This window comes from Typopeltis vanoorti, chromosome 1, assembly GCF_054136105.1.
Source record: "Typopeltis vanoorti isolate ZY-2024b chromosome 1, IOZ_Tvanoo_1.0, whole genome shotgun sequence".
Classification (NCBI taxonomy): Eukaryota; Metazoa; Arthropoda; class Arachnida; order Uropygi; family Thelyphonidae; genus Typopeltis; species Typopeltis vanoorti.
In genome coordinates, this window is record NC_143549.1 from 103,547,849 (window position 1) to 103,571,590 (window position 23,742).

At 35.6% G+C, this 23,742-nt stretch overlaps 1 protein-coding gene across 1 annotated transcript in view; it reads right to left on the reverse strand.

Annotated features, from left to right (window-relative positions):
- LOC150110267 (armadillo repeat-containing protein 2-like) overlaps positions 1-23,742 on the reverse strand; it is a 236,473-nt gene that overhangs the window by 168,764 nt on the left and 43,967 nt on the right. Inside the window, exon 6 of the mRNA XM_090395007.1 lies at positions 19,730-19,896. Within this exon, the coding sequence (XP_090251133.1) occupies positions 19,730-19,896 (167 nt within the window). The remainder of the gene's footprint in view (positions 1-19,729; positions 19,897-23,742) is intronic.

The window sequence follows — 23,742 nt, forward strand, 5'->3', positions numbered from 1 at the left end:
GAAAGGGAATATGGAAGAGATGGAATCTATGCGACTAGTGAGAGACAATCACCTAAAACAGCATGTGACAGAAGGGACCTAGACTTTGAGAGTGCTGGATCATATAACAGCATTAAAAAAATCTGTCCAAAAGCATGCTTTGAAAATATTCTCTCTGAATGGCAAAGGTGATCCTCAACATGTTTACCTGAGAAGTGGCTAAGTATGTGGAATTTTCAATTAAGAAGAGATATATAAGAAGAGATATATATATTTGGTACAGTGCCATGACATAAGACATGGCACTGTACCAAATATATCATGACTAATCTATGTGCATTCACAGGGCCGGTTTGCTTGTGGGGGACAAAAAACCCCGAGTTTTTTGTCCCCCACAGTTCACCCCCACAGTTCGGGGTGAACCCCCCCCCTCCCCACCACCACCTCCATATGAGACCAGCTAACTCACCTTTAGTCGAAAGAGAGCAAATAAAGGTTCCTCATTTCAGTGACGGGAATTGAACCCAGGTCTTTCAGACTGTGGGCTTCGTCTCTACTGACTGAGCTACGGAGGATCGACATTAACTGACTGTGGGCCTCCAAACGGAGAAGTTGACTATTGATGACTTTTCAATAGCAATGATGTGAGTGAGTGTAATTAGACGATTGTTTGATGGCTGGGTTGGTTGAATATAGTTTGTTTTTATGCTGCAGCAGGAGCACATCTTTTAAATACATGCCCTTGCTAGCTTGCAAAATCCAATCTTGATTTTTTAAATTCATTTATTAATTCGTTTTCCTTTCCATATTGACTTTTAACGTTCCATGTTCCGTATCTCATGTACCTTTTTCCTCGCTTGTCGTTAACCATTTAGGCAGTTCGGCTATCTCTGTTATTTCTTTTAATGGGTGAAATTTTAAGGTGTGTAGGGGATTAGCCTTCAGCACCCGAGTCTGGTGGTGGGGCTGCCACCTTCGACACCTCCAGACCGGCCTCGAAGGTGGCAGCTTGCATAATTAAACCAGATCTCAAAGAATATATTACTAAATGGCAACTAATAAACATAAGGTTGTTGAAAATCACTATAGATTTTAAATCAGACAACCAAGTATTCACTGTAATTGTTGCATATGGCCCAAACGATAATGCTAATAAAGAAATTAAAGATGAATTCTTCGAACTCTTACAAAAAACAACTGAAGAAGTTCAAGGGCATATCATACTACTAGGAGACCTTAATGGTCAGGTAGGGAATCAAGTATATGAGGAAACGAAACAAGTGTTGGGATCACAAGGAGAAATAACCTGGAATAATAATGAAGAAAAAATAATAAATCTTTGCCTTACAAATAATTTAGTAATAGTGAATATTATGTTCCTCACAAATTCCGAAGACATCATGGAAAGATGGAAACAGTATTTTCAAGAATTATTGGAAGATGCAGGACATGGAAAAAATAGAACCCTAAGAGCAAGACACACAAGCAAAATAGAAGATCAGAGTGAAGAAATTCATGCAAATGAACTGTTAGCAGCAATAAATAAAATAAAACTGGGCAAATCAGCAGGCCATGACTAAATAACACCAGAAAGGTAAAAAATTTAGGAACGAAAGCCATAAAATTTCTTTTACACCTATTCAATGTTGTATGGAAAAAGAAAATTATTCCCAAAGACTGGGAAGTAGCTATAATAATCCCTATATTTAAGAAAGGAGACAACAGTTCAAATGTGAAAACCACAGAGGAACTTAGCTTTTAAGCATTCCAGGAAAATTACCCATATTTTAGAAGCGAGGCTTAGGAATCAAATAGAGGATACACTGGATGAAATGCGATATGGCTTTCGAAAAAATAGAAGCAAGCAGGATCTTATCTTCAGTCTTAGACAAATATCAGAGAAAACATTGGAATATGGAAAAGAACTACGTTCATGTTTTATAGATTCTGAAAAGGCCTTTGACCAAGTTCCCAGACACTTAATATGGCAAACATTAAAAAAACACAAGATACAAGATAACTTAATAGCAGCCATACAAAGCCTCTACAAAAGTAATAGAAATTATGTAAGAACCTGTAATAATAGATCAAAAGAATTTGAAACAAATGTAGGAGTGAGGCAAGGCTGTATCCTCAGCCCTCTTCTCTTCATCATAGTAATGGATGAAATTTTAAAGGCATGCCAAACAAAAAAGTTCCACCTAGGATACAGGAAACTGAAAGAAACCAGGATTTCACACATGGCTCTTGCAGATGATGTAGTGATTCTAGCAAATACAGCTGAAGACTTGCAGTACAATATCAACATTTGGTATGAAGAAACAAAGAAAAGGAATATGACCATAAATAAAACTAAAACAATGATCATATCTAGAAACCAACTAAAACACATAATAAAAATAGAGAATCATCAACTGGAACAAGTCCACTCCTTTAAATACTTGAGATCATATATATAAGAAGATGGTAGACTAGATACAGAAATTAACAACAGGATAAGAGGAGGCAACAAAGCTATTCTATGCAATGAAAGGCTCACTCCTAGATAAGAAAGAAGTCACCCAGAATACCAAAATGGCAGTGTACCGTTCAGTGTTTCTTCCAACATTAACATACAGTTGTGAGTTTCGGTGTTTAACAACAGGAAACACAAATAAACTACAAACAATTGAAATGAAATATCTCAGGAAAGTGGCACAAAAAACAAGACTAGCCCAAATAAGAAATCAAACCATAAGAGACAGCCTTCAAGTTGCACCTCTGAATCAATTCATAACACAAGCCCATGAGATGTTTTGGACATCTTGGAAATGCACCGAGAAGTACAGAAAATAAGAGGATACAGAAAAAACTATAAGAAAGAAAGCAATGTGTAAAAAAGTAATTAAAAACTTACTGGAAGAATTTGATAAGAAGATTGAAGATAATATTCATGTTCTGGAGATAATTCAAAACATTCAATATGGAGAAAAGAGAACTGTCAAATGAATCAGGAATGATAAAGTTAACATGAAACTGAAGATGAAGATATTCTAGATGTCTGAAGTAATTATTCTGAAAGATTGTTATACAAAAAAAAAAAAAAATGTGTGAAGGTTAGTAGAAAATAATCAAGATGAATGCAGTTAGGTAGGTATACATATTAATACTTAAGGTAAAAGTCTCAAAAACTTCAGATGTGGAAAGACAGTTGGAGTAAATGATAATTAACCAGAAAGGTTAAAATATGAAGATATTAATGTTTTACAGTGGCAATACTGCATGAATTTATGGTTTTTTAAAGTTCAAATCTGAATGGAATAAAGGGAAATAAAGTCCTTTCCTTTCAAATCTGAATGGAATAAAGGGAAATAAAGTCCTTTCCTTTAGTGTTGCACGTGATCAGCATTCATTTTACACAAATTATGGACTCTACAACTGTGCTATAAATATTTTAATTTCCCAACGTTTCGACCTTCATATTAAGGCCATCATCTGGAGTATACACACATATATATAGAGACAAGCTAAATTACATTTCACATAGTATACTGAAGAGACAATGATTTTATAAATGGTTAATCTACTGGCCTGACCTCTAGTGAAAATAAAAAAATTACAATAAATAAATAAAATAAAATAAATTAACTACATCAAAGTTATATTCTATTGAAGACAACATCAGAGAAAAATTCTTTCATATAGATTGTTTGTTACAGTAAAATGATGTCCTAATTTAACATAACATTTGTTATATTAGATTTAGGATCCTGAATTACCTATGATCCTATTTATAATTAACTCTTAGGGAAAAAGGTTAAGTGGGTAGAATATGTGCCTTCCATATGTTTGGGATTTTTAGACCATCATTATTGTTAAGATTAGGGTGATTGATAAGAATCTCACAGGCCTCCTTAAATTTACATTCATACCATGTTTTGGTGTGATGTAAACAACAGGCGCTTTTCCAGTCAATTCTATGTAAAGTATTCAGGGCATGATCAGAAAGACCAGCTTGACCATAGTTATTATATTTAATGTGTAGTTTATGTTAGTTTTTTTTTTCTGATAGGAATTGTGCGTCCCATTTCCCTATATAGGGAAATTACAGGTATAATGAATATGGTATACTCCAGGGTGGGCCAATGGAGGGAGTGGATCCTTGGATGAGTTGAATAAGTTCTTTAATTTTGCAGGAGGTTTAAAGGTGGCTTTAAGGTTGTATTTTTGTAGTATTCTGTTTATTTTGTCTGATATCCCTTTAATGTATGGAATGGTTACAGTTTTATTGTAGTCTTGTTTATTTTTAACACGTTCACTGCCAACTACGAGTATACTCGTAGTTGGTATACGAGCCTCACAAGCCAACTACAAATATACTCGTATGTTGCTTACTGACATCCTATGCCAAGCACGAGTTAACCCATAGTATAAGCACCTTAATTTGGACCCTTGGCTTGTGAAGTGGAAGCATGTCTGGGGGCTTGGTAGAAGGAAATTTATTTCAGCAAAAGTGTAGTATATTATATATGAGCCTCACAAGCCAACTATGAATATACTCGTATGTCGATTACCGACCTCCTATGCCAAGCACAAGTTAACCCATAATTTGTAAATCAAATTGCGAATGGTACACTTTAAAACTGAACAAATCTGAAGACAAATCTGAAAACAAACCCCAACTCAACATCACCAGAGTTAAAGATCGGTACTATCAACGTAAGAAGCCTGAATGGCAAAGAAATGGAGCTAGCTGAGGAATTAGATAAGTACCAGATCGACATAATAGGGTTACTGAAACAAAAAAGACCAAACTGGTGAGATCTTTCTGAGCAATAAATACAAATTGTTATATTCAGGCAATAACAATCAAGGAAAAGAAGGAGTAGCCATAGTATTCAACATAAAATACGAGGCTAATCTTCTTGAATGGCAGTCAGTCTCAAGTAGAGTAATGTGGACAAATATGAGAATGGGGAACTGGACAATGAGACTTATTTGTGCCTATGGTCCCACAGAAGGTTCTACTAAGGTAGAAGTGGAGGAATTTTTTGAGGCTTTAGAAAAAGCAACTGACACAATGAAAAAGGAAAAGTTGGTCCTTGTTGGGGATCTAAATAGTAGAGTAGGAAATGATTGTGAGACATACAAAAATATTTTGGGAAAATTTGGAGAAAAGAGCAAAGCTAATAATAATGGCAAATATCTGTTGGATTTCTGCTCAGGACATGGACTGGTTATTACTAACACCATGTTCCAACATAAAAATGTGCACAAATTCACATGGAGAGAAGAGGCTAGGAATAAGAAAAGTCTCATTCACTATGTTATTGTTGATAGTGATGTTTTCTCCCTGGTGCAGGACACCAGAGTGTACAGAGGATTTGAAATTGGAAGTGATCACTATTTAGTCTTGAGCAGGATAAAATTGAATTTCATATTGAAAAGAATAACATGTAAGAAAGTTTTAAAGCGAATAAAAGTTGAGCAACTCTCAGATGTAAACTGTAGACTAAAATACAGAAATATTATTGAAAAAAAAATGAAAGAGTTTGAGAACAGGAATCAAACCTTGGAGATTCAGTGGCAAACTCTGAAGGAAACATTGATTGATTCTGCCAGAGAGGCATGTGGTGAGGTTGTGTGCAAAGATAAAAAAATCAGAACTCCCTGGTGGACACAGGAAGTTAAAGAGGCAGTGAAGGAAAAGAAAAAAGCATATCAAAAGTTCCTGGCAAATAAGTCAGCTTTTACTCTTACAGAATACAGAGACAAATGTAAGAAAGCTAAACAGTGTGTAAAACTAGCTAAACAAAAGTCATGGGAGGACTTTGGCAAGAATATAGAAAATAAATATCAAGAAGGTGGCAAAATATTCTGGAGGTTGTTGAAGAAGCTTAGGAATGGAGGAAAGAGTGCTGTAAAAGGAATTAGAGATGATAAAGGTGAAATGAAAACAGGAGAAAAAGATATCCTTGAAGTATGGAGTAATTACTTTGAAAAACTGCTAAATGAAACAAGCAGTGATGACAGCACAGTGATAAAAAACACTGACCAGGCATGCAGTCAGGAATACATATCCATACTTGAAGTAGAAAAAGCCATCAAAGGCTTGAAATGTGGAAAGGCAGCAGGAGTAGATGATATTCGACCAGAAATGCTGAAGTATAGTGGTATAAGAGTCTTACAGTGGCTGCACTGCATAGTTCAGAAAGCCTGGACAGAGGGACGAATTCCCGATGATTGGAGTAGAGCTCTCATAGTTCCCATATATAAAAAGGGAAATAAAACTGAATGTGAGAATTACAGAGGTATTTCCCTACTGAGTGTTCCTGGCAAGATCTATGCAAGTATACTTGAGAAACGGTTGAGAAGAATTGTGGAAGAAAAGCTTGGTGAAGAACAAGCTGGATTCAGGCCAAATAGAGGCTGTCAGGATAAGATCTTCACTTTACGACAAATAGTCGAGAAAGCATGGGAATATAACAAAGATCTGTATTTAAGTTTTGTCGATTTGGAAAAGGCATATGACAAGGTGCCAAGAGAGAAGCTATTCAATACGCTGCAGTTATATGGTGTCAATGGGGCATTATATCAAGCAATACTTAGTCTTTATTTGAGTTGTGAGTCAGCAGTTAGAATTGAAGGAAGTACAGGAAGATGGTTTAATGTTAAATCTGGTGTGAGACAAGGATGTACATTATCCCCTCTGTTATTCATTATCTATATGGATCACATTATGAAGGAATGTGGTATTAAACCTGATATCAAAATTGGAGATGTTAATGTCAGCTCTTTGCTTTATGCAGATGATGTTATACTTCTAAATAAATCCGCTACAAGTCTGCAAGATTCTCTGACTAAATTGAATAGCTGTTGTAATAGATATGGTATGAAGGTCAGCAATAAAAAGACAAAGACAATGAAAATAGGCAGAATCTTTGAAAATGTCAACTGTGTTGTGAATGGAGAACCTGTAGAACAAGTAAAACATTTCAGCTACTTAGGCACAATTTTTACTGAAGATGGTAAATTAAATATAGAAATAGACAACAGAATCAGCAAAGCTGGTATCGTGGGAAGTCAATTGAATAAATTCATATGGAATAAGAAAGAAATTAGTCGGAACACTAAATTAGCTGTATACAAGACTGTGTTCAAACCAATTTTAACTTATGGATCTGAGAGCTGGGTCAGAAGTAAAACACTTGACCAAAGACTAGAAACCGCAGATATGAGAGTCCTGAGAAAGATTAGAGGCGTGAACAGATGGCATCAATGGCAATATCATATTAAAAATGAGGATATTAGGAAAGAACTTGACATTGTCAGCATCCAGGAATGCGTTAGCAGAGCTAATCTCAGATGGTATGGTCACTTAAATAGAATGGGAGAGGAAAGATTAGCAAAACAAGTGTTCTCTGCCAGGTTGGCAGGAAAACGACCCAGAGGAAGACCAAGATATAGGTGGATTGATACGGTACAAAGTGCCTTAGACGATAGAAATATAAGATCTGATAATGTTGGAGTCTTGACAAGTAACAGACTGATTTGGAGGAAAATTGTAGATAGGAAGTTAGTAATGATGTAATTTTTTCATGTAGTACTGTCATATCCTGTACACCCCTTGAGGGTACATGGCAGGAATTTGATGATGATGATGATGATGACACTTTAAAACAATTTTCCACGCACAATGGTAGTTTTTCCTGGCACACAGGACAATAATAATGTCTCTCGTCGTTATTTGTTTTGTGTACATACTCAGCATGGCTTTGTCGGGGCAATTCTTTTTTTTCTGTAGGTGGTAAAATTTCCAAATAATATAGATCCCAAATCCTGCTGATATTCTGTGATGTTGTAAGCTCATTCATTCCAACAAAAACTGAGATAATCTCTAAATTTTAACACAGTCATTGCATTTCCAGTAACTATATTATAAAATGTATGCGCATTTTTAATGTATATATCAAAAATGTGTATTGCCAATTTCTTTGGCCATCTAATTGTCTTTCGTAAGGCGGAATAGTAAGAAAGCATTTGATCAGAAAGAGTGATGCCTGACATACCCAAATTATAGTCCCTAACAATATTTGGTTTTAACTGAATTTTACCATTCCGATTTTTTGCTTCAACCATTTCAAATTTGTGCATATATGTGAAATGGAAAGCACTTCCCTCTTATCCTTCCATTTGCTGACTAAAACAGGACCTCTTCTTTGCCAGACAAATTCCCCTTCTTTAGTTTCTTTTATATAACATCTGGTAGATTATTTTTCCTATTATTTCGCAGTGTTCCACACACAAGTTTTTCTGTCAGTAAGAGATTCAGTCAGAGCCACAGAATTATAAAAATTGTCCATATGCAATACATAACCCCGGTCTAAATATTCTTCCATCAAGTGAAATACAATATCACATGCGTGACCCATTTTTGCTAAAGAGGATTCAGATTTACCTGTATAAATTTTTATTTTTATCACCAATCCATTCGATTCGCATAGTTCACAGAATTTCACGCCATATTTATGTTTTTTTGTTTTTTTATGTATTTATTGCCGAAACGACCGTCTACCCCCGCCACAACACCATCGACTCATCAATACATACGTTTCTGTTTGGTGTGTAGCTATTTCGCATTACATTATTAAAATGATCTAGGACTGGTCTTAATTTGTGCAATTTATTGTTAGCTGCTTGGGAATTATCTGCAAAATGCAAATAACGCAATAAAATTTGAAATCGATTTTGGTTCATTTTAGAGCGCCAAAATGGGAAATTGTAAAGATGATTTGTACTCCAATAATGCTCAATAGATGGTAAATTACAAGGATCCATACGAAGTAAAAGTCCAAGAAATAATTTCATTTCAGGCATGTCTGTTGCTTTCCAATTTGAAATTCTTTGACTTTTTTTGATCTGTGCTTGCCTTTGCTCAATATTTTGTAAAGCATATAAATTGGTTTGTTCAACTAAAAGTGTGAGAAAATCTTTAGAAAAAAAAAGTTCAACCAACTTTTCAATACTGAAATTTGCAGTGTCAATTTTAAAACCCATAGTTTCAACAAAGTCAAATTGTGAAGGCTCTTGTTCTGAATTTTTCCAATTAGTAAATGTTGATGCATTTGGCTGGATGCAAACTTCATCTTCAGAATTTTCTTCATCATCTGAGTCGCCGCTAGAGTCATCTGTATGATTATAATCATCTTCGGAATCGAAGCCAAATAATTCTTTCCATTCATCATCGCTCATATTAGCGTAAGCTTCTAATTCTTCATCAGTGAGCTTTCTTTTACTGGCCATGGTGTAATTGAAGGTTTTTAGAGACTAGATGCAATAAACCTTACTGCACTGAATGCTGAAAGTCACTAACTCTGAACTCAAGTTACACAGTCATCAGCACATGTAATATATAGGTGGGCTGATATGAGATTACTTGTAGTTGGCGTATGAAACAAAATTCTGTCTGATTAAGCCATCTACGAGATTACTCGTAGTGACCTTGAAGAAGTGAAAGTGCTTGGGGTGCGGTAACAAACTATGCCCGAGGAGTGTGGCAGCGAATGTGGTGAGGTCTTGTACAGAATTTTGTTGATAGTATTTTGGCTGTAACCAAAAAAAATAAAATAAAATAAAATAAAATAAATGAAAGGGAAATAAAGCAAAAAGTGAGAAATACAGAAGAATATCCTATTGAGATTTCCAGGTAAGATATATTCAAGAATACAAGAGAAGCAGCTAAATAAAATTGTGGAAGCCAAACTTGGGGTAGAACAAGCTAAGTTCAAGCCAAACAGGAGTTTGTGAGGATCAGATGTTCACTTTTATTATCATTATTATTAACACCAGGCCTCCATGGAGTCCAATGACTCATTCCAGGAAGTACACATTGATACACATAAAGCCCATCAAACTTTAAACCATTCAGTGAATCTGCATTAACCACAATGTATTTCAACTCACAAGTCACTCTCCATACATTTGTTCCTTATGTCCCTCCAGCTTATACAGCTTCCAGGGATGTCCTCTTGTTCTACTCCCCCCCCCAGTATATGAAAAATTTCTTCCACATTTACCTGGTAACAACCCTTTACCACCTTACATGTCTCATTCATATCTCTCCTCTTATTCATGAGGCTTTGAAAACTGCATTTCCTCAATCTGTCTTCATATCCCAAAGACCAGTAACCACCCTAGTCACTCTTTTCCGATCCTTTCCAGTATGTCCTCATCACCATGGAAACCAAATATGTGCACAATAATCCATACGAGGCCTGATCAAGTTCTTCTACAATGGAACCAGAACCTCTTTATTTCTCCATGTTATGGTCCTCTGCATCATTATCATAATCTGATGTGATGACTTCACAACTTCTGCAATGTGACTTCTGAACTTCAGATCCTTGTCCACCACTTCTCCAAAGTCTCTTGCCTCCTCAACTTCCTCCAAAATTTCCACCAGGTGTATACTTTGTATCCCATTGTTGCCTATCAAATTACAGAACCTTACACTTTGCAATATTGAACTGACAGTTTCATATGGATAGTGTCAAACTTATACAATCTATTCAAGTCCTCCTGTAAGGCCACAACATTTGCTTGATTCCTCATCACTCTCCCTGGTTTTGCATCATCTGCAAACAGTTGTATATCGCCAGTTAACCCCATCCAAATATCAACAGTATACAAATTAAATAACAATGGGCCCAAAAACAGACCCCTGTGGCACACCACTAGTGACTTTCCTCTTGTGGAATAACACATCCTCATACACAACTTGATGATACCTATCTGAAAGCCAGTTGCCTGTCCAACTCACTAATCTATCATCCAATCCCATCTACTTTGGTCACCAACTTGTGGTGTAACCATCTATCAAAAGCCTTTGCAAAATTTAAGTATACCATTGTATATTTCCCTGGTCCAGTACATTCATTACCTTGTTATAATATATAAGTAAGCTGTATTAAATTACTTAAGAAATTGAACAACGTAGCTAAATATAAATTAAAATATATTTTAATAAATATTTCCGATATTTAGGCAACATCACATTGCCATCTTCAAAAGGAACTTACAAAAAAAGGCATGTGCACGTAGGCAATACAACACAGTAACTGAGAATGAAGAGATGAAGCTATTGTTCTCCTGATGGTGCCCTCTAGCGGGCTAAGTAGGTGTTCTTGGCCATTGGGCTGAAGGTCTGCTGATGTAAGCCTCCCAAATTTGGGGCAGTCGCATACAACCAAATTTGTTGAGGTTTGGAGAGTTTCTTAGGGCTGAGGCTGATTCCATAAATAGTCTTTCGAATTTGTATTTGCTACGGTGTATTACTGTAGCTTTCTTCACCAGTATTCTGTGGCGTGTATTCAGAGCATGGTCTGCAAGACCAGAATGGCTGTACTTGTGAAAACGGATATAGTCCTTGTGTTCAGAAATTCTGATATTCGCTGTCCTGCCTGTTTGGCTACCAGAATGCAAGACCAGAATGGCCATACTTGTGAAAACGGATGTAGTCCTTGTGTTCAGAAATTCTGATATTCGCTGTCCTGCCTGTTTGGCCAAAGTAAGACAGTTTACAACGGCAAGGGACCTGGTATACACCAGGTAGGTCTAGGGGAAGTGGTTGGTCTTTAGTGGAGACCTACCTGCAGACCTAGACCTACCTGGTGTATACCAGGTCCCTTGCAGTTGTAAACTGTCTGACTTTGGCCAAACAGGCAGGACAGCAAATATCAGAATTTCTGAACACAAGGACTACATCCGTTTTTCACAAGTACGGCCATTCTGGTCTTGCAGACCATGCTCTGGATACATGCCACAGAATACGGTAGAAGAAAGCTACAGTAATATACCGTCTCTCTCTCTCTCTCTTCTTCTCTTCCGTCTAAGATGGGTTGAGTCTTCTCTTGAGCAGAATCTTCCAGTCTCTTCTATTCCTTGCTGTTCGAAAAATTTCCTTATATGTTCTGCATCCTGAGATGTTCTTTATTAATTTCAGCCAGGTAATTCTTCTTCTGGGTCTTCTTTTTTCAGCTGGAAAAGTATTGATTAAGTATTGAGTATAGTCTGTCTGCATCCATGCGTACAGTGTGTCCAAACCATCTCAGCTGTTGTTTTCTAATTTTTTTCTATTATTGTCTTTTTATACAATAGTTCTTGTCTGACTGTGATGTTTGTTTTCTTTTCTATCCAACTTGTTCTATTTATTTTTTTTAAGCATTTCATTTCAAATGCCAGCAGTTTTTTTCTCCTCTCTTTTTTGAACTGTCCACGCTTCTGCTCCATAGATGACTGTTGGTATAATTATTGCTTCATATAATTTGATTTTGGCTTGCTTAGATATCTTGTTTGTTTTCCAGATTTTCTGTAATTTTCCCATGGTGGTCCATCCTATCGCTATTCTGTGTTTGATTGTTTTGAGTTCATCTATTGTTTCTGTTAGTTTTGATCCAAGGTATACGAAGTTGTCTACTTGTTCTATTTGTTCTCCGTTCAGGGTGGCTGAGATGGTAGTTCCGTTCCTCCCTATTTTCATCACTTTTGTCTTTTGTATATTTATTGTCATGTCATATGTTTTACAGGTTTCGTTTAGCTTGTTGATCAACTTTTGAACAACGTTCATTTGGGGTTCTTGCAAGAAGGACGAGATCATCCACATATTTGATATTATTTATGTTTAAACCAGTGACATTGATTCCAGGCTCATTGTCTATTGCCTTCTTTACAACTTCTTCTAGATATATGTTGAATAGGCATGGGGATAATGGGCATCCTTGCATTACTCCTTTTTGGATCTCTGTGGGTTCTGTTGTGAGTGTGTCCTTTTTAATTATTGCATTTGTCTTAGAGTAATATTTTATCAGAAACTGTATTATATATTTGTCTATTGCTTTTTCTAGTAGAATTTTAAGAAGGATTTCTCTGTTGATGCTATCGAAAGCTTGTTTAAAGTCGACAAAACAACAATATAGTTCTTTATGGTCTTCCCAGCTGAGCTCTGCTAGTTGGTGCAATGTGAAAATTTGGTCTATTGTTGAATAGTTTCCTCGGAAACCAGCTTGTTCTATGCCTATCATTTCTTCATAAATGTTTTTTAATCTATTTTGTATAATTCTTATGAATATTTTATAGGTGTGAGGGAGTAAATTGATTGGTCTGTAATTTCTGCAGTCTCTTTTGTCTCCTTTCTTGTATATTGGGATGATCATTCCAGTTCTCTAGTCATCTGGGATCTCTCCTGTTTGTAGTATTTTATTGAATAGGGTTGTTAAATATTCTATTGATATGCTGCCTCCATATGACCACAGTTCAGTAGGGATAATATCAATGCCTGGTGCTTTATTGTTTTTCATCTGTTTTATTGCGTATCTAACTTCTTCTTGTAAAATTTTTGGGTGATCATTATTTCCTTCTATTGTTGGCATTGTAGTTTTGTTTCCTTGGTGGAAGATAGTCTTAAAATGGTTTGACCAGATTTTTCTTATATCTTCAATATTCCCGGTTTCAGTCATCTTGTTGTTTATCATTGTTACTGCTTTTGCTGAGAATTCTTTTGTAATTTCTCTTACAGTATCATGGAAGACTTTTAGGTTGTTTTGTTGGTATGCTTCTTGACATTCCTTAGCTTTTTCTTCTAACCATTTTTCTTTGGCTTTTTTGCATAGGTTATCAACTTTATTTTTTAGTGCTCTGTATTTTTCTCTATTCTCTTCATTGTTTTGTTGGTTTACAAGTATCTTGGCCTCTCTTTTCTCTTCTATGGTAGCTATGATTTCTTGGGTTATCCACTGTTTGTTTATTTTGGGTTTGGAACCTAGAGTGTCTTTTGCAATTGATAAGACTGTTTCTTTTCCTTCTGCCCAGCATTTTACGCTGTTCTGGAAGATGGAGGGTTTTAATTTCAAGCACATCTGTTCTAAAAATCGACTTCTGCTTGAGCTGTCTTTTAGTTTTGATAGGTTGATGTTTTCTTCTTTTCTGATATTGTTTTTCCTGTTGAATTTTATCTTCACTTTGGCAGTTAACATTTCTTGGTCAGTGTCGAAATCAAAACTTCTTAATGTTCGTACATTATTTACTGATCTTTTCCATTGTTTGTTTATGATGATATAGTCTATGCAGTTCTTTATATTACCATCTGGGAATGTCCATGTATATTTATTATTAGGGCATTGATAGAACAATGTGTTTGTAATCATTAGATCGTTTGCTTTACAGAAGTGGAATAATTGTTCTCCTCTGTTGTTAAGCTCTCCGTATCCAAATTTCCCCATCACATCTTTTTTGTCTGTTGTGAACTGTCCTATTTTAGCATTAAAATCTCCCATCACTATCATGAGTTCTCTATTTTTGGGATTATCTATTTCCTGTTGTAGTTCTTCATAGAAATTTTCTATTTCTTCCTCTGAATGGTTACTGTCTGATGCATATATTTGGATTATTTTAATTGTTTGACCTTTTTCTTTTGCTTGAAGTTTGGCTGTGATTATTCTAGGAGACACTGGGTTTATTTCAATTACTGAGTGTGTAAGTTTCTTTTCAATTAATAATGCAACTCCTTCTCTGTGTATGTTATCTTTTCTTCCTGAGAAGTATAGTCTTCCTTCTGGTAAATCCATGAATCCATCTCCGCACCAATGTGTCTCTGATAAACCTAAACATAATACACCATAGCAAATACAAATTCGAAAGACTATTTATGGAATCAGCCTCAGCCCTAAGAAACTCTCCAAACCTCAACAAATTTGGTTGTATGCGACTGCCCCAAATTTGGGAGGCTTACATCAGCAGACCTTCAGCCCAATGGCCAAGAACACCTACTTAGCCCGCTAGAGGGCGCCATCAGGAGAACAATAGCTTCATCTCTTCATTCTCAGTTACTGTGTTGTATTGCCTATGTGCACATGCCTTTTTTTGTAAGTTCCTTTTGAAGATGGCAATGTGATGTTGCCGAAATATCGGAAATATTTATTAAAGTATAATTTAATTTATATTCGTAGCTACGTTGTTCAATTCCTTAAGTAATTTAATAATGCATAACCAACGTATAAGCCTGTCTACGAGAATATAAGTAAGCTAGTACAACACAATCTCCCTTTAACAAACCCATGCTGACAAGCACAAAGAATACCCACTTTTTGTCTATCTCTCACCATTCTAACCTCTCCAATACCTTAACTACAACTCTAGATATAAAGATCAGTCTATAATTTCTAGTATTAGCCTTACACCACCTTTGTGAGGAGGTGGAACAATTTTACCTTCCTTCCTTCTACTCCTTTGGGACTTATGCTGTTGCAAGATTCTTGTTAGACAGATTGGCCAAGCAAGACTGATACTAACTCCCTGGAACATTACCTTAAAATGTGGTGATATATCATCAAGTCCTATTGATATCTAGCTTACTTAACTTCTCATATACCTCTTGCTCACTCACCATTAAGTCTTCTCCCATTTCATTCTCTACATGAGCTTCTGATTTCATGCTGAGGATGAAACACCCTGTAGAAAAATCATAGGAATATAACAGGGAACTGTATTTCGTTTTGTAGATCTGGAAATGACATACAAGATGGCAAAAGAAAAGTTTTTTTTTAAACACTACAGTTATATGAAATAAATGGAACAAAATACAGAACAATACATAATCTATAAAGTTATGAGCTAGAAATTAGAACTGAAAGGGGATACAGAAAGATGATCTGTTGTAAAATTAAGTATAAGACAAGACCGTACACTATCTCTACTCCTATTCTTCATCATCTACATGTACCACATTTTGAAGGAAAATAGTTATAAAAACTGAAGATGTTAATTTCAGTTCTTTACTTTATGCAAATAATATTATAATCCTAAATAATTAATTACAACTCTGGAGGATTCATTCATTAACTGTTGTAACAAACATGGACAAAAATCAGTAATAAAAATAAGACTATGAAAACAGGCAGGGTCATTAAAAACATCTGCTGCATCCTAAATGGAGAACTTGTAGAACAAGTAAAATATTGTAGCTATTTGGGAAATAAGTTTTAGTTAAGAAGGCAAACTAAATATGAAAATTGACTGAATTTCTGAAAAAAAACTTTATGAATTTCTGGAAAGTCTGGTATAGCAGAGAGTTAACTGAATAATTTTATATGGAATAAGCAGCCAAAACTCTAAACTAGTTATGATACATAAGACAGTGTTCAAACCAATTTTAATGAGAGTTCAGAGAAAAATTAGAAGAGTGAATAGCATCAATGACAGTAACATTAAAAATGAAGATATTAGGAAGAAACTTCACACTGTTAACAATCAATAATATGAGCATAGCTAATCTATGGTAATATGGTCACTTAAACAGAATGGGAGAAGAAAGATTAGCAAATTAGGTATTTAATGCCAGGATCGCAGTAAAAGATCTCAGAGAGAGAGAGAAACCAAGATATAGGTTGAGTGATGCAGTTAGAGGTGCCTTAGAAGAATGAAAGTCAAAATCTGACAATGTTGGAGTTCTGAGAGATAACAAGTTGATCAGCTGGAATATTATAATATAGATAGGAAGTTAGTAATAATGTAAAATGTGGTACTATCATAGTATCCTGTACACACCTTAATTAAGATTACACATCAGGAATTTGATAATGATCATGTTCAACAACAGCCACCCTTTTCCGCTCAAGACATTACTTCTTGTCAATTGCTAATGCAGTACAAATTTCAAATCCGACATATCCTATGGTTCTCATATATGAGTTGGTGAGAAAAAACCTTTATAAAAATGCAAGAAGCCATCCAAAGAGAGCTATCCAGTTAAATGATGCCCCTTCTCTCACAACCACTCTATTTACACCTTATGCCTCTTTTCAGACATATGGACTGTCCTACTAAACTGGTTCCCACCACCATTCCTAAACTTTCCCCTGTTAACACATGAGTAACTGCTAGTCTAAATCTGTTCACATTTCAGCTTCAAATATACTGAACCAACTTCTCATCTTCCTCCATCATTCCATCTATCTCTGTGCTTTGGAATAGTTTCTCACCTACTCCACACAGTTTAAGAACCATAACTTTCTATATTGTAGTTCCTGTTTTTTTTTTTTTTTTATTAAATATTTCCATGCATGAAAGGTTGCAAATTCTGTAGTTTTTCAAAAAACACATTACCAAGTTCTTTTTTTTCTTCTTGACCCCCCCCCCCCCACAAATAAATATATATGATGAATTTATTTGATACAATTGAGGATAATAATTTCCCAGACTTTTGGGATAGTGAGACAGTCATTAGGGTTCCGTTGAGTTTGTGACAATTGCGCTCAATTGTATGTCACAAACCCAATCTCAACCGTAATGACTGTCTCACTATCCCAAAAGTCTGGGAAATTATTATCCTCAGTTGTATAAAATAAATTCAGATATATTTTAATTTAATTTTAATTACAGCCGAATTAATTTTTTTAAGTCCTCAAACATGCTACTGTATGCATAGAGGGATTCCAATGTAAGCATGCACACTAACTGCCCCTTTGTATGTAATTCCTAGTACTGTTTGTGATAACTCTACTGATGATGTCTTAAGATACTTAAGACAAAATATCTACATATTATTAAAATTTAATTACTGCAGTATACATGTGAATTTTTTAGTTATGTAGAATTTTTTAGTTTAATACTCCATGGGTTTCACTATATAATAGATCCCTCACCAGGTTGTTTAATTTAAGTCTCAACACTGGCAGAGTGGCAAGGGGGACAAGACAATCTTATAATCCCACTGTATAATGGAGACTCAGACAGATATCCCAAATTACAGACCATTTAGTATCTTAAAGTGATGATTATAGTATTGGAAAATTATTCAAGGACAAAATCAAGGTATGGATGGAAAGGAACATGAGTTTCCATAGGGGACAGCAGCATGAATGAGATATCCTGTCTTATCCATTTACTTCCTTTCTACAATAAAGGGTCAGTTGAGTTGGACGAGGAAATTGACTATACCATAATACTGCCAGACTTTGCAAAGATATCTGACAGGATATTGCATGGAACACTTTTATATATGTTGGAGCAAATCAGCATGAATACAAAGCTGATGACATGGATAAGAAGGTGGAAAGAGGTTGCATGAATATGGTGGAAATGAATCAGTGTGTGCCACAGGACTCTACCTTTGGACCACCACTGTTCAATTTGTACATTAATGATATTGGTTATGATTTCCAATTGTTTGCCAATAATGCTAAACTAGGCAGAGCAATAATTAATGAAGATGATGGAGGGGTCCTACAAGACAATTTTAATAAAATGATAGTGTGTGCAAAGGATAATGGTTTTAATGTTGAGAAATGTAAGGATATGTGCTTTTGATTGACTGAAGAGACTGCAAGCCGTGTACCAGATTGATGGGACTGCACTAAATGAAATTATTATTATTATTACCACCCGAAGACCTCATGGAGTCAAAGACTCATCTGGGAGGTCCTTTTATCACACACACACACACAGCTCATCATACCGTGTTTTAAACACATTCAAACTCTTTGCAGACACCACATTCTCAGGCAAGGCATTCCAATCATTCACAACTCTGCACGAAAAAAACCTGCATCTCACTCCCCTACTCACACCCTCTTTATACAGTTTCCAGGGATGACTTCTGGTTCTCCCCTGATGTCCCACTATTCTCTGTAAAACTTCTCCAGCATTGATCCTATAACAACCCCTTACCAACTTGTAGGTATCTACCATATCTCCCCTCTTCCTCCTGTCCACCAGACTCTGCAAATTACATCTTCTCAATCTTTCCTCATACTCGATATTCCAGAGGTCAGAAACTACCTTAGTCAGTCTCCTTTGGACCCTTTCCAACATCTCTTCATCCTTCTGAAAACCCAGTGACCAAATCTGGGTACAATAGTCCATGTGTGGCCTAATCAAAGCCTTATACAACGGAACAAGAATCTCCCTACTTCTACACGTCAGTGTCCTCTGCATCATTCCCAGAAGCCTATGTGTTGTCTTCACAATTTTTGCGATGCGTTCCCTAAATTTTAGATCCTTATCCACTATCACCCCCAATTGATGAGGCTAAGGATCTGAGGAGTGATGATGACAGTGAGTTGAAGTTCAAAGCACAAAACACAAAAGTGGACGAAACAGATCAAAGGATGTGTAAGAGATGGAGTGGATTCTGAGGTGAGTGACCAAAGTGGTGAATGGTCTGTGGAGTGCTCTCTATGAGAAAGATTGAAGGTTTGTGGATTGATAGATGGCAAAGAAGGAATGAGATAGAAACAGATAAGTTTCTAAAAGAATTCTACAGAGTAGATGCTAAAGAAATTTTTTAATACATGACCAGATATGAGAGAGCAAGGCATCATCCTTGAAGGTTGAGTAGGAATGTGGTTAGCAAGTGTGTGAGTGCTAGATTTTTTGGATGGAGAATAGTGAAGAAGTTTAAAATGAGAAGAGAAATACGATAGGCACTGTGGTTAGTATCAGTCTCCCTGCAAGAATCTTTGAACCACACAGAGATGCCCAAGTAGTAGCAGTAATAATAATGACAAAATGAATCAAAATAATACTGCTGATAAACCATTATTCTTGTGTACTAATATTTCAGCAGAGAGAGAGCTATGCATCTTTCTGTTTATGTATGTCAATGATACATGAACATTTCGAACTATATTCTATGTTCATCATAGAATATAGTTTGAATTCTCTTTTTTGAGATAACCATTTAATATTATTTTATATAAATATTAATTACTTGTCTTACCTTTCCACTGCTGGGGATCTAATTCCTTCAATAATGGTGCTAATTTTTCAGACAAAACTTGGTGTTGATAAGAATATTCTGATTCTTCATGTATATTATTAGCTTTTAATGACTCCTGACTTGCAAAAGATTCATTGAAATTTTCATCCTCATCCTCTACAGATCCTCTGAATAAAAAAATCATGTTTCAACTTGCAATTTTATTCTCAAAATAAAAGAGAAAGCGAGAGAGAGATATAAACATATGCACTAGGTTTTCATACTGGTTACTGTAAAATATTGTAGAAATCACTATAACTGATCTTTAATTCATGAAGGAGTAAAAGTGGATATGTACTACCCTACCAAAAAAATCATGGCACACCTTGACACTTTCCAGGAAAATGAATTCAACTATATAATATAAACTATATAAATTCTACCAAGGAATCCTTAGTGGTCTCATGCCAGTCTCAAACCTGGATAAAGGAGGTAGGTAGGTCGGTCAGATGAGTGTCGATGCTCTGACTGTAAAAAAAAAAACACAATTGTTATCTGATGCCTATACGATCAACAGATAAAACATGCCGGCTCGAACGTCGCCTGGATCAACAAGGCCCGTGATACCAAAAGGAAACAGAAACTGAAACTAACAGAACTGTTATTAGTAGGAACGTGGAATGGGCGAACACTCTGGATGTCAAGAAAATTAGAATTACTTCGTGAGGAAATGAAGCGATATCGGTGCGATATACTATGATTGGCAGAGGTGTGATGGAAATCATCTGAAGAGATCAATGGATGCGAAATAATATGGTCAGGACATGACACCAAGCACGAAGCAGGAGTTGGCTTCCTTCTTAACAAAAGAGTCGAGAGGCACTGTTAGGCTACAAACCAGTCAATGAACGAATCATTGTAGCAAGATTTCAGGCAAAACCATTTAACATACCAATAGTCCAGATATATGCACCCACATCTGACAGCACAGATGAGGATATTGACTTATTTTACAAAGATCTGACAGAGACAATAGAAACAATACCAAAGCAGGACGTGCTAATTATTGAAGGAGATTGGAATGCCAAAGTTGGAATAGATAATGATGGTCGGGAAAGAGTCACTGGAAAATATGGTTTCATAGAAAGAAATGAACGAGGTGAAAAATTGTTACAATTTGCTGTGGACCACGAGATGATGATCTGTTACACAAGATTCCAACAAAAGGAGTGTAGAAAATGGACGTGCCGATCAAATGATGGGAAAACCAAGAACATGATTTATATGATTACGATTAAAAGAAGATGGATAACATCAGTACAGCAAGGTCGAACTTTTCAAGGAGAGGATATAGACTCGGACCATAGTTTAGTGATTGCAAACATGAAATTGAAATTTAAAATGAAATATAAACCCCAACATCAGAATAGAAGAGATACAGCAGAATAAGTGAATCAGAAAAAGGAAGAAGGTACAGAACAGTGTTAGAAGAGAAACTTAAAAGTGTGGAGAAAGAAAAAAACTCGAATCTAAGAGTGAAAAGAATAATGAAGGCGACAGAAGATACAGTTGAAGAAACAGTACTAGAAGAAGAGAAGATCAAGAAGAAATGGATTAGACAAGAAACACTGAAGTTGGTACAGGAGAAAAGAATGTTGAAGGTAAGAAGGAATACATCAGAACAAATAGAGGAGCAATATAGAAGAAAGTGTAATGAGGTGAAAAAAAAAAGCAGTCAGAATGGATAAGATTAAATGGTTAGAATCCCAATGCAACAATATAGAACAGTACTATGGAGAGCATAAAACAAGGGAGGTATACAAAATGATCAAAACCATTAATAGAAAGTGGCAACCAAAACAGACCGCAATTAAAGATGAAAAAGGCAAAATATTGATGAATAAAGAAAAAAATTGTACAGCGGTGGACAAGATACTGTAGTGAGAAAAACTAGATTTAGATAGCATTGGGAAACTGACTGAAGAATTGAAGCAGATATCACCACCAGGTAATGAGCATGATATGGACATTTTAAGAGGTGCAATAGGAAGGCTAAAATACAACAAGAGTCCTGGTAACGATAACATCACTGGAGAAATGATTAAATATGGTGGTGAAAGTATGGTTACAGAAATGCACCAACTATGTAATATGGTATGGAAAGAAGGGAAAATGCCAGAGGAGTGGGTGAAATCAATATTAGTGACATTATACAAGAAAGGAAATAAGCTAGAATGTAAAAATTATAGAACTGCCTTGACAAGTCACCTTGGTAAAGTGATGATGATGATATTGACAGAAAGATTGAGAACACAATTGGAAGCATACCTTGAGGATGAGCAAGCAGGATTTAGGAAGGATAGAACTACAATTCAACAGATTTTAACAATGAGGTTAATAGCAGAGAAAGCTAGGAGAAAAAAAAAACATATATACTTGCTTTGTTGATTTTCAGAAAGCATTTGACAGTACTGACCAGAAAGTGACATTAGCAGTTCTGGAATCCTATGGAATTGATGAAAAACTAATAGCTATATTAAAAGATGTTTATCAGAATGCAGTTGCAGCAGTTAGAATAGATGATGATTTGGGGAAATGGTTTAGAACAAGCAGAGGTACTAGACAGGGGACCTAATATCACTAAGCATTTTCATCACACATTTAAAAAGAGCAATGGACAAACTGAAGGAAGATGCAAAAAGGAATATCTGTACACGGAATGAGAATTAACAATCTGAGATTTGCATATGACATTGTTATTAATGAAGAAGACGAAAGAGAACTACAAAAAAACACCGAAACTGTTAAATGAGGAAGGGAAGAAATTTGGGCTTGTTATGAACTTGGAAAAAACAAAGACAATGGTATTTGGTGAGAAGAACATGAAACAAAAGATACAAGTGGATGGAATTGTTATAGCAAATGTAGAACAATTCACATATTTGGGAAATAAAATAACATATGATTTGGACTGTAAAAAAGAAATAAAGATCAGGATTGCAAAGGGAAGACAAATCTGAAGGCCATGGATAACATCTGGAAAAGTAAAGTGATCAGCCTGAAAACTAAAAGTACTGGAAACATGCATCATTAGCGGTGTACTGTATGGATCTGAAACATGGGTAATAAACAAGGAATCAAGAAAAAGAATTTTGGCATTTGAAAAAACTTGTTACAGGAAGATTCTAAGAATAGGATGGATACAGAAAATCACAAATGAAGAGCTCTATCGGAAGATACAACCAAAAGAGAATCTAATGCAGAAGATTATAAAATGGAAGCTGCAATTATTTGGACACATCTGTGGAATGAGTGAGGACCAAAAGATAAAGACATTTATATTTGGTATTTTGGATGGTTTAAACAGAAGAGGTAGACCATACAGAGAATGGATAGACAATATAAAGGATTAGTGTGGAATGGGTGTACAGAAACTGCGATACTGTGCACTGGACAAAGAAAGGCGGAAGAAAATAGTGAAGGAGACATCGGACACCAACGGGCAGTGAGCCCATGGTTTGTGATGATGATGATGATATAATATGCAAATATTGTGGTCTATAAAGAATACCAGCAGTTCACTTAGAAAGGAGAGAAGAACATATCCAAAAGTTAAAAAATCAGTGGCAAATGAAATTACTGAACATATTAAATTCTATGCTTATTTAGGAAACATCTACTTTCAGAAGGTGGAAGATGCAAAACAGATCATGAAAATTGCAAAGGCAAACTTTAGCAGATAAAACAATAAAAGTGTCAAGAGAAATAAGCAAAAACCATTAAGGATGACTAAGCACTTTACATAGTCCACTTTTCTTTATGGAGCAGAAATACATGGACAATAAACAAAGATGAGTTCACAGAAGGATCAAAGTTTTTGAGATATGGATATATTAGAAGAGCACTGAAGATCTTGTAGATCCAAAAAACAGGAATGATGAAATTTGGAATGATGAAGTTTTGGAGATAATGGACACAAAAGTGAATATAATAAGAATATATAGAAAAGAAAAACAGTAACAGGCCATACTGTG